The sequence below is a fragment of the Zootoca vivipara genome, chromosome 12 (assembly GCF_963506605.1).
Source record: "Zootoca vivipara chromosome 12, rZooViv1.1, whole genome shotgun sequence".
Taxonomy (NCBI): Eukaryota; Metazoa; Chordata; class Lepidosauria; order Squamata; family Lacertidae; genus Zootoca; species Zootoca vivipara.
Window position 1 is genome coordinate 15,809,677 of NC_083287.1, and position 17,616 is coordinate 15,827,292.

The 17,616-nt window shown below is 42.8% G+C and overlaps 1 protein-coding gene across 3 annotated transcripts in view; it reads right to left on the bottom strand.

Moving 5' to 3' along the window:
- Window positions 1-17,616, bottom strand: part of RBMS3 (RNA binding motif single stranded interacting protein 3) — a 746,746-nt gene that overhangs the window by 27,202 nt on the left and 701,928 nt on the right. For all 3 annotated transcript variants that reach the window (XM_035130054.2, XM_035130057.2, XM_060280656.1), the window contains one exon: window positions 897-1,007. In XM_035130054.2, the coding sequence (XP_034985945.2) occupies window positions 897-1,007 (111 nt within the window). The remainder of the gene's footprint in view (window positions 1-896; window positions 1,008-17,616) is intronic.

Here is a 17,616-nt window from a genome sequence, read left to right on the forward strand (position 1 = left end):
AAATCCTTCCAGTAGCACCTTAGAGACCAACTAAGTTTGTCATAGGTATGAGCTTTCATGTGCATGCACACTTCTTCAGATACACTGGAATCTGAAGAAGTGTATCTGAAGAAGTGTGCATGCACATGAAAGCTCATACCTATGACAAACTTAGTTGGTCTCTAAGGTGCTACTGGAATGATTTTTTATTTTTATTTTGTAAGCATGTGAGTTATCTTTCACTGTCGGTTAACTGAAAAGTAGCCATTTATAGTGGAAAGAATTTGTTAAAAGTAATTGTACTATGCGACACTTAGGGCACTTTGTGAAGACTCAGTTGAATGCACAGGCAAAGCAACTCACAGGTCTGGAGAGCAGTACCTTAGAACTGGCTAAGTATACAACTAATTCTCCTCTGTCAACTCTAAGTTCTACCTCAACCATGACATATCATGTGACAAAGGTCTTTGAAAGAAGAAGCAGTAAAGAAGCAGTAAAGTGTTGAAAAATGCTGAAAAGTGCAGAATCATTCAGCATGCTGACTCACTGACAGCGCAACTGCAGCGGGAAGCCCCATTGGCTAAAGTGGTACCTTAGGTTAAGAACAGTTTCAGGCTAAGAACGGACCTCTGGAACGAATTAAGTTCGTAACCAGAAGTACCACTGTATTAAAATGGGCGTTCCTATTCATTGCTCTCCAATGTTACATCAAGTAGAAATTTTAATTTGTTCTCTTTATTTGACGTCATACTGCAATTGGAAATTTTTAAAAAATGCTATAGAAAGACACAAGTTTTTTAAGCTATGGAAATGTTCTAGTATTAAATATAAACATACTGATTAACTGGAAAACGACTTTGAGATTTTAGAAAGTAGTAAAAAAGAGAGAGAATTTGAAGTATATTACTTAAGCTTACCGTTCCTGTTGTGCCCAAAGAAAGGTGATTCATCTGTTGTGTCAGGGGGCCCATCATACTTGCTGGCTGCATGGACATTGTGTGGTCCATTGTTGGCGTTAACACAGCACCCTACAAATACACATAGGTTCTATCACAATGTTTACTTCAATTTCATATTTAACAACCTTAAACAAAATTTACTACACAAAACACATCTGATTCACATAAATCACGAGAGACAGGGTGAGGGGAAAGAGAGGGAACCCACCAGATTTTGGAGTACCACTAAAGATTAGCAAATTGACAAATATTAAGTTCATTATTATTTTAACCAATATGGGAAGCACTTGGCTTTTCTGCCGAAATGTTTCACTGAGTGGTTTCTTTTTAATCAACCGGAGAAACAGTCACAACTAAAGCCAGAAAGCAAAATGACAGAGCAACATTATTGATTATTATTATTGATGCTTCAGGAATTATTGTTGTTGTTAAATTGAATTTGTATACCACCCTATTCCCGCAGGTCTCAGGGAGGTTCACAAGCTAAAATCACAATATAAAAACACAAAATACATAATCAAAACAAAAACAAACTACTCAATAACCCCCTCCAACATAATTATTTATTTATACATTGCTATTTCATGAAATACATCAAAGCTGTTTACAACAAAAATACATAAAATGTCGACGCCACTGCAAGCCTATTAAATCCCAGTTCCTGAATTATATGCCACCTTGCAAAGAAATACGCGTACTAGAGGAAACCTAATGCTCCTCACTGAACCTTTAGATTAGCCTATGTAAAATGTAAAAAAAAACCTGGCGTTTCCGTGCGTTTCTGGTTCACCAGAAGCGGCTTAGTCATGCTGGCCACATGATCCAGAAGCTGTCTGCGGACAAACACTGGCTCCCTTGGCCAATAGAGCAGGATGAGCACGCAACTCCAGAGTCATCCACGACTGGACCTAATGGTCAGGGGTCCCTTTACCTTTACCTTACCTAAAACAATCTCATTCAATACTATTCTCCACAAATGCCCCTCTTTCTTTTCATATAAAAACCTCAGTGGTACAACTTAACATGGCATATTTTTCCAGGTGCAAAAACGTATGCTCATAAATGGCATTTTTAAGTTTCTTGAAGGATCCCACATTGTTACAAATTATTAAAATACACAGAGCACTTATGCGGAGCTCATGTAAAGACTCGTACACGTGCAGTGAGACTGTTCACATTAATTCTTGAATATAGAGCTTTCCCAACTCTGGATGAGTACAAATCCCTGTATTCTGCACAGGATCTGGTCACAGTGGATAATGGCTTCGGACCAGTATACCTGAAGGAGCGTCTCCACCCCCATCGTTCAGCCCGGACCAGGTCCAACGCCGAGGGTCTTCTGGCGGTTCCCTCGCTGCAAGAAGTTACATGGAACCAGGCAGAGGGCCTTCTAGGTAGTGGCTCCCAACCCATGGAACGCCCTCCCATCTGATTTCAAATAAATAAAAAAACTATCTGACTTTTAGAAGAGATCTGAAGGCAGCTCTGTTTAGGGACGTTTTTAATGTTTGATGTTTTATCGTGCTTTTAATATTCTATTGGGAGCCGCCCAGAGTGGCCGGGGAAACCCAGACAGATGGGTGGGGTATAAATAATAAATTATTATCATTATAAAATAATGTGCACAAAGTGTTAGATACGGAGAGAGAGGTGATAGCTATGTGATGATGAACAAGAGGAATAACTGACTGTGTTAGGCAGAGCATACATGTGAAACTCGGAAAATTAGAATATCGTCGAAAAGTGCATTTATTTCAGTAATGCAACTTAAAAGGTGAAACCAATATATGAGATAGATGCATGACATGCAAAGCAAGGTATGTCAAGCCTTTATTTGTTGTAACTGTAATTATTTGTCGTTAGTCGGGTCAATTATAAATGGAATGTAATTAATGAAATGTAATAGCGATGTTTATTTTTGCATTATTGTAACTATTTGTTTTATTACTGTGGAATTTCCAAAAGAAAGCATTTGTAAAAATTAAAATTAAAATAAAAAATAAAAAGTTGCATTACTGAAATAAATGCACTTTTCGACAATATTCTAATTTTATGAGTTTCACCTGTGCATAATAAGCCTATGGCAGGAAAAAGGGGAAATTTTTTACCCATCTACAAATCTTGCCACACTAGCATGGATTCCTGCACCTGCACTCATCTGTTAGACAGAGAGGGAGAATGGCCACGTAGACCATCCTACAGTTCTTCAAAGATACCGCAGAGCTCAGCATCTTGTTAGAGTTAAGAGCCTCAATTAATACACAAATCTGCTTTGCCAATAGAAGAAGAAGAAACCCACAGATGAGATCTAGAGGTGAGTGACATGTGCTTGTTTATTTTCCTCAAGAGACTGAGAATATAATATTCCTGGCCGGCTAAAGGCTCTTTGAAGACATGAAAGTCACGCATGCGGTAGGCATTCACCTTTCTGCCAACTCCATTACAGTAACGTCAAACACCAAGGGACTGACTGATGTTCAGAACAGCATCACTACTACAACATATTGCAGCACCTGTGATTTACAGGCAGACATGCTATTCTCGACACAAGACACTGAGGTAGATCGCTTGGGGGGGGGGAAGCTGGCTGGCTGGCAGGGGGGCACTGTCTGCAATATGTTAAGCCTCTGAAGTCGGAATGGCTCACAACACACCATTTTGCAAGTGTCACCAGACTTATTAAGGTGAATGTTACCCATTTCCTGCCAAAATAAGAGCACATTAACTGTTTGATGAAAAGCTCTCTGTATGAACCCCGCTCCCTCCAAGTTTGAGGTCTGCTAAATAACTGCTGCTTCAGGGACTGTATTATGTGAACGCAATGATATATTTCTAGAAAAACAGGTGCCATGAATGCCCCCCCCCATAGCTGCCACGTTCTCCCTTTTTTAAAGGGAAATTCCATTATGCTGAATAGGCTTCCTCACGAGAAAAGGGAAAACTTGGCAGCTATGCCCCCCCCCGGTTCTCTGATAATGGCAAGGGCACCCACCTGAGAGGGGCCAGAATTGTGGGTTCTGGCTGGGGGGGAAATGGATGACAATCTGGATGACAAGAATGAAGGTTCAGAGTAGTAGGTCCCCCATATGCCGTCCGTTTTCACACACCCTCATTGCATTTCCAAAACAGGTGATCACGTCATTATTTTACAGTCATACCTCAGTTTAAGTCTGCTGCGGTTGGAGTACTTTCGGTTGGAGTACTCCGCGGCCCCGGAAGTGTTTACTTCCGGGTTCCGCCGCATGCGCAGAAACGATCAGTGCGGTCTGCGCATGCGCTGAAGCGATCTGCACGGTGCACCGAAGTACTCTATCGGCGCTTCACGTGCTATCGCCCCTTGGTTTAAGTATTTTTCGGGGAGCGAATGTCACCCCAGAACCCATTAAGTACTTAAAACGAGGTACCACTGTGTTGTGCTTTTGGAAGCAAGTCCCTGGCAGATTATTTTCTGCAGCTCTTGTTACTTTAATTAATGGTTTATCTTATTTACAATTATATTAATTCCTATGTGTGGTTGTTAGATATTATTGATCTCCTTGGCAGCAGTTTTTGAAAAGCAACCTAGAAATACAGAATGATGATCGACTTCCGCCCGAGCGCCGTAGAAGATGGCCGAAAATTCCGTCTGTCCGACTCCCACGGGGAAATTTACGAGCCTGTGACGGGAGTAGCAGCCTCCCAAAGTCTTCCCAGGGTGTATGAGAAGATGCAGTCTCATCCGCGGATGCCCATCACCAGCCTCGACTTCGGAAGAGGCTGGGGGCACTGGATGGATAGCCCCCGTGGGAGCCTGGATCTCCCGGACACTGATTCTACAAGCGATTTGGGCTCCATGACTTAAGAAATTAGATATGAGTCGTGGACATGCTCCAGACAAAGAAGGAGATTTATACTGCAAACTACAGCCACTGAGAAAACAAAAGACACTGAGGAATGTCTTCATCAGATTAAGAAAGTATGCAATGGAACAGAAAGAGGGAGGCTGAACTCTATAATTGTGCTTTACTATTTACTTAACACACCTCTCTCTGGACAAGCCATTTTTAATATTTACAAAGCAAGCGAAATTGGAACGTCAGACTGTGTGAATGGGAAAATATATATAATCGAAGTGTAGGATTACATTCTGTGACTGCCAGGGCCCACTTAAGATTTCTGCGTTTTTTCATCAACCTCGCAGATGCCTCAAACACCTTATTGGCTAAACAAGCCTTTGTATCTTTACAACATAATACTACTTGGCGTCAAAACCTATTAGATATTGTATCCAGATACAATCTACCCGAGTTTAATACTCTCAAACTGTGGGAATGGATCTTTGAAAAAGACGCCTTTTTAGACACCACGAAGATAAAAAATTCTGTGTTTTCCTACTGGTTCCCCCGAGTAAAGGCAGTCAAAATCTGTGCCAACTACCTGGTGGATATCACTGATCCCACCCTTTGGAGAGCTTTCACCATGGCCCGGTTTCAAACATTGCCAACTGCATACCTGACTGGTTGATTTACAAAAAATCCCAGCAAAACACCGTTTATGCCCTTGCTCCATGAAAATTAAAGAGGATCTTATACATTACCTCCTCCATTGCCCCATTTACTCGGGCTTTAGAGACGCGATGCTGCAAACTATACCCAACTCTATAATCAATCCTGAAGATAGAGTAAAAATTTTGTTAGTTGATGCTAACCCACAAATTACCCATGTGGTAGCGGTCTTTGTGATGAAGGCCATGAAAGCCAGGGAAAGATTTATGGATGATAAAGTAAAGACCCTTTCATCGTCTGTTTAACTCGTTGCTTGTTTTCCTTCTCTTTCTGTTTTGTGGGATGAAGATTTTGTTGGGATAGTATGTAATGAATTTTAACATTTTTAATTATTGTTGTGTTGATATTTGTGTACAGGCATGGTCCTCACAATAAACGGTTTTGTTGTTGTTGTATATAAGCGAAGTTTGTAATTGGGGATGTGTTTGGAATGTGGTCAAACTCTCCCTAAATTCATGGACATCAGAGAGAAGCAAGCTCGTTAGTGGTTGGAAACCTGTCAAGAAACTTCTGAGATATGGCGTAGTTACAAAAAACAGCTTCCGCCATTTTAAGAGACAGAGCTGGCCGTAATAGCAGTCAAAGGGGGAGGGAGCCATAAATAAGACATTAGATTTGTGTATAAGGTTGTGACCTAGCATACCTTCCCTGGTAAGGCTGCTGCGGAGAACGGCCCTGGGAAAAGTGTCACAGAGGCTTTAACATCTGATTTATTGGATTGTTTGAGGATCGTGGTTGCCAGCTGTGAAGAAGACCGGAGGATCCACGGACGGACTTGGCAGGATGCCAGCGTGCGAGGAGACAGTGCTAAATTTACAAAAAGGAGCTCTAATATAAATTCACACAGAATCAAACACGGTTTGGTCAAATTTGCTTGCAGAAAAGAACTCAGTGACTTGGGGGGGAGAGAAAGAATGATAATAATAGATTATGGAATAAGATCTGGACATTGGGGGAAAGAAATGCAGTGTTATAAGAGGATTAGACCTTTGGAGTCTGGAGCATGGGGAGTCAATAAATTTGTATAATTTGGCAGAAGATTTGGTTAAAATGTTTAATTGATATTTGTATAATTTATATAATTGGAAAATGGATTAGATATTTAAATTGGAAAATCTAATAAAAATGTTTATTAAAAAAAAGAAATACAGAATGAATGCTTTCTTCCTTGGAATGTCATCTCTGCAACCAATATTTTTTAAAAACACTGCGTCCTATTCTGATTTGATTATTATGAACTTTTCGGTGATGTTCTGAATGAAGATCCTTTCACCATGAACGATAACTCCGTTGCTTATTCTCCTTTCAAACAAATGATTTCCAGGCGTTTGAGGCAATACCATGCAATATCCTTTATCTAAAAGAGACTGTAATTTTCTCGGACGCTCATGTAGCCTGAGAATACAAAACTGTCTTCAGAATTGAGAGCTTCCAATTGTCTTGGAATATGTGTTCCTCAGACTCAGCTATCCTACATTAGTTATCAAAATGATTCAGAAAGATGGTAAATGAGAGTAATCTGGAGACACTCTTCATACATTGTGCCCTAAGGCCAAGGTAAATTTGTTTGTCTTTTTTATTTTATTTACACACAGACACACACACAGATGGGGGGACGACAACAGTTTCTTCCCCTGCCTCTCATAATCACCTATCAAAAAGCATCACTGACAGATAACCTTCCTGCCAGTGGCAGCAGTTGCCCTTTGGCACTGGTGGGGTCAGTGGCCAGGTTGGCCAACAGCAGGAAGAGCCAGGGGTCGCAACAGGTGGAGCTAATGGTAGACAGATCCAGCTAGGTAATTCTGGTGCTCTTCCTATTACCCTCTTCCCTTGCACAGACACAAAGGACTCCACTTTTTGCAGAAAAAGAAGGAAACAAAAGATATACACATGCAAATACTCCCAAGCACCAGTTCCATATCGTATCGTATGCAGATGATCAATTTAAGGCCTGTAGCCATAAGAAATATCTGACTGTCAGAGGTGGCTGCAGCAATTAATTTCAAAAGTCCCCATGGAAAGCAAGAGGGAAAATGTGTGCGCACAGGAGAAGCGAGTAGAAACCTGATTCGATTGTGTAAATTAAGGACACAGCTCATCAAGGACAGGCAAGAACAACAGTTGCTGGTTAACTAGTATAAATCCAAGCCACTGATCAGGTGGTACATCAGAAATATCAATCCCTTTATCACTATATACTGCCACCATTCTTTTAGTGGCACTAACCACTAAATGATACCAAAGTTCAGAAGCCTTTTGTGCTACCATCTGCAGAACAGTGCTGGCAGCCACCTTCCTTCTGATCACAGTTCTCTGGATACCACCCACAAAAAATATATATTCATATACTGCTCAATTAACAATCATTTCTAAGCAGCGTGCAAGAAACTCAGCACAATGCAAATAAAAATCAGTTAAAGTTATAAAATCATAACCCTATTAAAATGTCTGCTGGAAGAATCATCATCATCATCATCATGTATTCAGAAGGTGCTAAAAGTTTAACAGGGAGGAGAACAGTTTGACCTGGGGCAGCTCAGTTGGTAGAGCATGAGACCCTTAACCTCAGAGTCGTGGGTTCAAGCCCCATGGTGGGCAAAAAAGATTCCTGCATTGCAGGGGGTTGGACTAGATGACACCCGGGATCCCTTCCAACTCTACAATTCTATGACCTCAACTGGAATGGAGTTCCATAAAATTGAGCTGACAGGGCAACACACAGCTCCTGGTGGGTACACGCTGAGTAGCTGAGCCATGGGAGGCCACTAGCACTTACCTGAGGTTGAGGTTAAGCAGCATATATAAATCCAGGGAATATCTGAGGATTGTTCTCAATCATTGTTTTTGCTTTATTTTCCCCCCTTTACAAAATAAAAGAACTGATTTGGGGTAACTTCATGCTTCAGTAACAATCTAGTCTTAATGTTAACAAAATTAAACTGTGTGCAGCAAGGGAACTGGATATTGACTCTTAGCTATTAAAATCTCTTAGTGAGCAATCCTGCCGCCCTAATTCAGTTCATAACTGGGTATGGCAGTTCCCTTCTCCCTACTGCTCCTGAAAAAGATATAGCTCAATCAACTGAAAGTCCCTGCATAACTGCTCAAATCCCCTGCCACCATCCATGAACTCTCAGTATTCTTGGAAAACTACATTTCTCAGAACTAACAGTGTTTAGGTTGTTGGAAAGTAGAAGAGAAAAGGAAGCTCTAACTCTTAATTTAATTCCTTAGTACCGAATACAAGCATATTGAGTCAAAGACTTCCCAAATCCAGAGTATAATTCTTACCTTCAAATATCCCATACACATTATATACTGTGCTGAATATACGGTGCTGATATTTTCATATTAAAATGAAAAGTCATTCCATGCAAACAAATGCATTCCCCCCCCCTATTTCTGCCCCAAAGAATTTTTCTCCAACAAGTTGTTGAAAATATCTTCTTACTTTGCCGCTGGGTGTGTGTGCAATCTGATCCATAATTATGCACAAGATAAATGCAGCAAGACTAATCACTCTTTCAGAAGATAAATGTGTTCAATTACATGATAAAGTTTCACAGCTACCAAAACATTTGCCAGAGTATGGGAATATAGCCTAATAATTATAACTCTTAGTGCATCCTGATGGAAAGAAGTTGGACTTCTCCCATTAGGCTGTTTCCTACCATTAGTTGGGGGTGGACTTTGCGCCACCCTGACATTTCACGGCTTCCTTCAAAGGGGAAGGGGTACCTGCTCTTCTCCATGTGGCCCGTTTTGAACCAGCAGCATCAGTAGGAGTACTGTATGGTATCACTGAAATGTGGGGGCACGGTTTGGCTTTTGCCTGCACCTTCCCCATGTTTCTCGGCTGGTGTTAAATTCTTTGAGGATCCCCATATCAAGGCATGGGGTGATGGTGTTTGGCACTTGCCTCTTCCCACTTTGCTCCTCTTGTCTTCAGAGACATGTTGAACCTAGAATTCTAGTTTTTAAACATGCACTAAACAAAGGACTCACTGGGGGAACATGCAATGTAGCAGCTTTATGGTCCTTCAAATGGGAAGGTGAGACTTTTGCCTTCCCCACCTTGCCTGGTATTCATATTAGGCTCTTTAGGAGTGGCGGAGTACATGGCATAGAGGTTTCTGAGCCCTTACTTTGATCTAACGCAGGCATCCCCAAACTTCGGCCCTCCAGATGTTTTGGACTACAATTCCCATCTTCCCCAACCACTGGGCTTATTAGCTAGGGATCATGGGAGTTGTATGCCAAAACATCTGGAGGGCCGCAGTTTGGGGATGCCTGATGTAACGGGCTTTGCATCGTGGCTTCCCTCTTCATTTAAATTAATGTTATAAGAATTCTAAGGTCTCAAATATAAATTAAATGTTCATAAAGGAGAAGGAGACGACAGAGCACGAGATGGTTGGACAGTGTTCTCGAAGCTGCGAACATGAGTTTGACCAAACTGCGGGAGGCAGTGGAAGACAGGAGTGCCTGGCGGGCTATGGTCCATGGGGTCATGAAGAGTCGGACACGACTAAACAACAACAAATGTACAAGGCAAACACATAACATAAGTATATAAACCATGTGTCTGAAAGAGTAATAGGTAAAGGGACCCCTGACCATTAGGTCCAGTCGTGACCGACTCTGGGGTTGCGGCACTCATGTCACGTTATTGGCCAAGGGAGCCGGCGTACAGCTTCCAGGTCATGTGGCCAGCATGACAAAGGCGCTTTTGGCGAACCAGAGCAGCACATGGAAACGCCGTTTACCTTCCCACTGTAGCGGTACCTATTTATCTACTTGCACTTTGAGGTGCTTTCGAACTGCTAGGTTGGCAGGAGCTGGGACTGATCAACGGAAGCTCACTCCGTCGCGGGGATTCGAACCACCGACCTTCTGATTGGCAAGCCCTAGGCTCTGTGGTTTATAGACTCTGTAGTATATAGACTCTGTAGTCTGAAATAGTACAAGAGAGCAATCCTGAAGCCATTTTGACTCTCCCAAACTAACCTCAAATATTTCTCTGCAAGGAGGAAAGAAATGAGAAAGCCTCTCCATTGTCTTTTGCTTACAAATCCTGTCTTAAGGGCATATTTGTGTATGAATAGGGTGAGCCTGTGACCTAGATTCAGGAACCAAAGGATTAACCATCACCAAAGAATGGCCAGGCTGCCCAGGTAATGCAATCAATGGCCTCTATCAGGTATCCTGGCAGACAGGATTTCTGCTGTAGACCACCTCCTTCTGTGATGTATGTACAGCAAGGGCGTACCCACCACGGGGCAAGTTAGGGCAGCTGCCCTACTCTAGAAGCAGGGCTGGTGGGCAGAGGCGGAGCACAGCCCGGCGTAGCGCGAGTTCGCCATTCCCGCCGCGCCGCGTCGCACCCTCCCTCCAGCTCCCCGGCGCGCCCTCTGGCAAGGCCAAGCGCGGCGGGGAACCAGAGAGCGCGGTGCGGCGGGCGGGAACGCTGAACTCGCGCTCCGCTGGGCTGGGCTCCGCCTCCGCCCACCAGCCCTGCTTCTAGGGAGGGGCGGAGGCGCGGAGGAGGCAGCCACAAGCTTGCGCTCCCCACGCGCCTCTGGAGCTTCGTGCTGGGCGGGGGAGCCTGGGGCCGCCTCCTTGAAAGAGCTGCGAGGCACGGAGGAGGCAGGCACAAGCTTGCGTTCCCTGTGCACCTCTGGAGCTTCGTGCCGGGCGCGGGAGCCTGGGGCCGCCTCCTTGAAAGCGCTGGGAGGCGCAGAGGAGGCAGGCACAAGCTCACGCTCCCTGCGCCTCTGGAGCTTCGTGCTGGGCGCGGGATCCTGGGGCCGCCTCCTTGAAACAGCTTGGAGGCGCGGAGGAGGCAGCCACAAGCTTGCGCTTCCCGCACGCCTCTGGAGCTTCGTGCCGGGAGCGGGAGCCTGGGGCCGCCTCCTCGGAAGAACTGGGAGGCGCAGGCCACGTAGCCCCGCCCACATTCCCACTGTGGCCCCTCCCCTCCCGCCCCTTGCCCCCCCTAATTTTGATCCTGGGTACGCCCCTGATGTACAGGATGATGTTTTAGGCTACAGCAGGCATCCCTAAACAACTAAACGACTAAACAACAACAAGGCCAAAACATCTGGAGGGTTGCAGTTTGGGGATGCCTGGGCTACAGGGTATGATTAACTGTAAAGCAACAATGGCTAACTGTTTTGTATATGGATAAATTGCTTTCTTAAATTTACATTCCTTTGAAATCAGGGGATGAAGCTTATACAGTCAACAGCACAGCAGGTGAGCTCTGCAGGGACCACTGCTCAGCAGTTAAGCAGTCTTTTACATAAACAAACACCCTTCATTTTGGGTAGTCCTAATTAATGAGCACAGTCAGCAGGACCACAGTGCAAATAATCCTCTTCTCCTCCTCCCCATCAACAGAAGCCCCCTTCTGATCCAAACTTTTCAGGGATTCAAACCAGTGACCAGATCTTTGTTCATCAAGAACAGCAATTGCGGTAGCAACCTAAGTCATTCTGCATATCTATATTTGCATATATGGGTAAGACTTGTGATCTGCAGCTGGAATGTTCCCATCTCATCTCATAAAATGACCTACTTAACAGGACTGATGTAAAAATAAATAAATACTGAGATCATACGATAAGTTTCTCTGCTTGGCAAATGAGATTTCACATGAATCGTGCTGAGCAGAGTGCAAAGGCTAGCAACATGGATTCTTATCCACTGACTTTGCCCGTATGAAATTAGACATAGATACAAGACACAAGAAAGACACCTGAAGAATATGATGGGGAGATCCTAGGGCAGGCACCCCCAACCTGCGGCCCTCCAGATGTTTTGGCCTGCAACTCCCATGATCCCTAGCTAACAGGACCAATGGTCAGGGATGATGGAGATTGTAGCCCAAAACATCTGGAGGGCCGAAGTTTGGGGATGCCTGTCCTAGGGTACCTTTTGGGGGGCTGAGGGTCTCATTACCCAAGTGAAATGTTTTTGGGGCTGCATTCTAGTATCAGGTGAGGCTAGAACCACAAAATAATAATAATAATTTAATAATAATTTATTATTTATACCCCGCCCATCTGGTCGGGTTCCCCCAGCCACTCTGGGCGGCTTCCAACAAAACAGAAATTCTAAAATACAGAAATCCATCAAACATTAAAAGCTTCCCTAAACAGGGCTGCCTTGAGATGCCTTCTAAAGGTCTGGTAATTGTTGTTCTCTTTGACCTCTAGTGGGAGGGCATTCCACAGGGTGGGAGCCACTACCGAAAAGGCCCTCTGCCTGGTTCCCTGTAACTTGGCTTCTCGTAGTGAGGGAACCGCCAGAAGGCCCTCGGAGCTGGACCTAAAAAGCAACACAATCTTAACACAAAGACACATACAATCACACACAGATATATTTCCCATGGCAACAGAGACACGTATTTTTTTAACTCCGCTCAAGCTTTATATTTCATTTTCTCCATACGCTAAATGAGGAACCTCCCTGGGGTCCAAGAGTTTCCTACCCCCAGTGTACGAGCTGAGAACTTATCTCCAGGCAGCATTTTTGTTTGCAGAGTACATCTGTTCTGGTAACTTCTTATTGTACTGGTGTACTTGGTACAGCAATGAGGACTATAAAATCCACTGGTTGCTAAGACATGGGTCTATAACGTCCAGAAAACCAACCACATTGCAGCTTCACTAAGCAAATGAGGGTGTGATGGATGACGAGCTTTCTAGCTGCCAAAGTATCTCTTAGGAAAGCAGGGAAGTCACAGGCAATGGAAATGAATGGCATTCCAACACTCTCTGTGGAGCCTTCACATTGTTATAAGAAAAATCTGCTCATTTTCCCTTATGGGGAATCCAAGAACCCGTATAAGGTCCTTAAGTAAGTTCCCTATCGGTAGAAAATAACAGGGGCCAACCAGAGTATATTGAGAAGCAGAGCAGCTAGTAAGCCTTATCTTTATTAAACTGTTGCAACAGGGTCCCCACTCACCATACGCAGAAGGGAGGAGAACCCTGAACAATGGTGTGCAAGCCATTATTTATGGTAGACTTTTGAAATTGCCCACCCTGTAGCCCAAGACATCATACCCTGTAGCCTAAAACATCATACCCTGTATGATGTTTGTTTGTTTATGTAAAAGACTGCTTAACTGCTGAGCAGTGGTCCCTGCAGAGCTCACCTGCTGTGCTGCTGACTGTATAAGCTTCATCCCCTGATTTCAAAGGAATGTAAATTTAAGAAAGCAATAGATCCATATGCAAAACAGTTAGCCATTGTTGCTTTAACTTGCACAGCTAATTGAATACATCAAATGAAAGTCTTTCCCTGCTTAATTTGACCCCCTCGAAAAAAAATCAGATACCCCTCCTCCTATCCAGCTGCAGCTGTTCACAGGACAGATTATGTTGATGTTATTTTGACCTAGATCAAAAAATAAAGTACCAACATTTTCAAAAGTTTGAAGGATTATTTGAAGCAAAGGCATCATGAGGGCTGCGAAGGGGGCATCAAATTTCAGTCTCACTCACTCCTCCCGCGCAACAAAACCATGTGCATCCCGCACGTCAAGTACTATTGCAGCCCACTTCATATGAAAAGTTGGGCTGCCCGGCCCGGCCCGGCCCTAAAGAATCAATCAATCAATCAATCAATCAATCAATTACTAACCCTAATTAAGAGGTCTGAAGGAGACCATGTAGCACCTTCTACAGAGCCATGTTTCCCATAGGGCTTAGTGGTGCATTGAGCCAGGACGCCGGCCTCTCAGGGGTGCCCCAGAGAGTGGGGGAGCTGTGTGGCTTTGCCGATGGCCTCCCCTTCCCCTGCATGCCCGCCAGCTGTGCCCCGCCAACTATATGGCTGGCAGATGTCCAGCTTGCCTCCCAAGCCTCCGCAGGAGGAGAGCGATCCCCTCAGAGGCTTGGGAAAAGGTCGGCAACTCTGGGAAACTGGGGGGGGGGTGGCGGCGCCAGAGGGATCTTTGCACTACGGCGCCAGATATGCTTAAAACGGCCCTGACCTTCTATATTCATTAATGTTGTAACTGAAAAGAAGATTGCATATGCTAAATGATTCATATAGGACAAATAATAATATATGCCTATATTAAGGTACAATGTTACCATACTTTCACAGGTAACATATTAACATGAGTATATAGACTAGGAGCCAAAGATCTACAGTGGAACCTCGGTTTATGAACACCTCGGTTTATGAATTTTCGGTTTATGAACGCCGCGGACCCATCTGGAACGGATTAATTCATTTTCCATTACTTTCAATGGGAAAGTTCGCTTCAGTTTATGAACGCTTCAGTTTCTGAACAGACTTCTGGAACCAATTACACCCATGCTTCAGTTTATGAACATTTCAGTTTAAGTACTCCGCGGACCCGTCTGGAACAGATTAATCCACTTTCCATTACTTTCAATGGGAAAGTTTGCTTCAGTTTATGAACGCTTCAGTTTAAGTACTCCGCGGACTGTCTGGAACGGATTAATCCACTTTCCATTACTTTCAATGGGAAAGTTCGCTTCAGTTTATGAACGCTTCAGTTTATGAACAGACTTCCAGAACCAATTGTGTTCATAAACCGAGGTACCACTGTACTCTAACAGCACATCAGAAGTGTTTGCATGAGGACTCTACTGCCATAATCACAATCAGATTGTGAAAGCTTCCTCAATTTCAAAAGTGGTTTGCCTGTGGACTGCCAATGTTCCAAAAAATGCAGGAAATGTCTCTTCCTTTGCAGATTCTGACATATGAAGAGTGAGGCTGTCTGGTGCAGCAATCTTCTTTGAGATTTTCATGGAGCCTCTGACCTCAGATATTCAAATTAATGCTCATTGGAAACAATTCTGTGGGAAAGCAGAGTGTCACCAATGACTGAATATTTTAGCTGCGTCGTGTTTTATCTTCCTGGCACTTGAAACAGAACTAGAATTATCCTCCTTGCATCCCCTTTATTTTAAATAAAGAGTTTGATAAAGAAAACCAACACCTCTCAAGATCTCCACACACCCTGCCTTAAAGGACTGTAGGTTTTCAATATATATATTTAAGTAAATAGGAGCTATTTTTCTGTTAAGAGAGATGGTCGGAAAATACAGGTGTCTGCTAATGCACTCAGAATAGTGGTATTTGAGTGCAAGCGCTATTTTGAAAAGCTCAATCCGCCTGTCACATTATCATGTATTCATACTGTAGGTGCATTTGTGGTTTCATTCCACAGTTCCTCGTATGGTATTTAGGAACGCTGCTAAAAAACTTAATACACACCTGTGGTGGCAGCTACTCTACTAAAGAGATATGGCAGCTGGTAAGGCGACTAGCTGAAATCACTGAGGGCTGCACCACAAGAGGGAGAAGGCGACGTCCCACTTTCTGGTGCAAGGAGATGGCAGTAAACATGCTGGGAGCAGGGTGGATAAAAATCAATGATTATTTTTTTTAAAAAAAATCGGTTTTTTAAAATTTAAATCAGATTTTTAGAAATTTAAATCAGATTTTTAAAATAAAATGCTTCTGGAGGAAAAGAATCTTTCTAAAGATAGTTTTCTATTTAAGTTACATTATAGTCCAAAGGCTATTCATCAGGAAATAAGGATTTGTTTTAAGTTTTTCATGTGTGCTAAAACTCAGTCTGTTTTTTAATAAAAGAAATAGTTTAACCACATCAGTTAACGAACATGGAAACATATGCTATAATGTTATTGTTTTAGTTAGATAAATTGTTATTAAGGAAGTGATTATTTTTCTCCTTCCAATAAAGTACTGTACAGCAGAAAAGTTGCCCAAAAATAAACAGTTAACTTATTAAACCTCACAATAATTTCATAATTATCTATGTATTTCTAATAGTATAACCACATCAGTAATTTTTGATGTAACTGTAAAAACTACTCTGAAAATTTATTATTCTGAAAATAAAACCTTCATCTGGTTGTAAATATTAAGATTATACCAGCAAGAATGAGTCTTTCTGAAAAAAGATTTAAATCAAGTCTTACTGACTAGTCATTCAAATCAAGTCTTATTGACTTGTGATTTAAATCATGATTTAAATCGTGATTTAAATCAAATCCACCCTGGCTGGCAGCCAGCATCACCAGGGCCGTCTTAAGCATATCCGGTGCCGTGGTGCGAATATCCCTCCGGCACCCCCCCCCAAAAAAATTCCCAGGGTTCTCAACCTTTTTTTAGGTGGGGGACCCCAAAGTTGTTGACCATTTTTAGGAAAGGTTCCCCAGAGTTGTTAACCCTTTTTTTGGGAGCTGACACCATGCTTACACATTATCTCTAACAAGCCCTTAGAACAAAATAAAATGAAAAGGCAGGAGAATAGTCCTCAATTCCAAAGCAAGACTCATTCATATCACCACATATCGTTAAAGCAATCACCAGTTTGTTGTTCTTTAAATAAATTGATAAAGACACTTGTGTTTAAGTACAAAGGTGACGTTTTCAAATATTGGGGGTGGGTGGGTTTGTAAAGCAGTGACATCCTGAACCTAAAAAGGACCCAAAACCTGGGTCACAAAGTCTGCAGCCCTAACTGCACTTACCTGAGAGTAAGTCCTGCTGAATCTAATAGGACCTTAAAACCCTCCGCCGTCTATAAAGAAATTTTTGTTGGTGTTTGTTTGTTTTTAACAAACAGGCTGGAGAGAATCAGAGATAGGACTTCTTCTGCCCCCATTACGGCCCACAGTTGTGGAATGCCTTCTTCCAAGAGACACAGCCAGCTCCCAACCTTGCTATTGTTTAGGCAAAGTCTGAAAATGTTTTCATTCATTACTTCCTTTGGCCAGAGTGTGCAATAGGTGTGTATGTGTGGGGGGGTCCCTTTGTTTTTACCCGAATAACTGGCATATTGAATAGAATTAGAAGATACAAAATGTTAAATGTTAATTTCTATGTGTTGTAAGGTAACATAGGAATAAATTAATAACTAGTCTATTTTGTATTTATAGCGGCAAAATGTACAGCTACATTTTAATCTAAAACCGCTGCTGGAATCATGACAACATTTATTATAAAAATAGATTTCAGCCACCTGTAGGTTAATTTTATTCACATAAAGTAATCACTGCATTCTACTATACATTGTATGCTTTACATTAGTTTCCTTTGAATTTGTGGGTTTT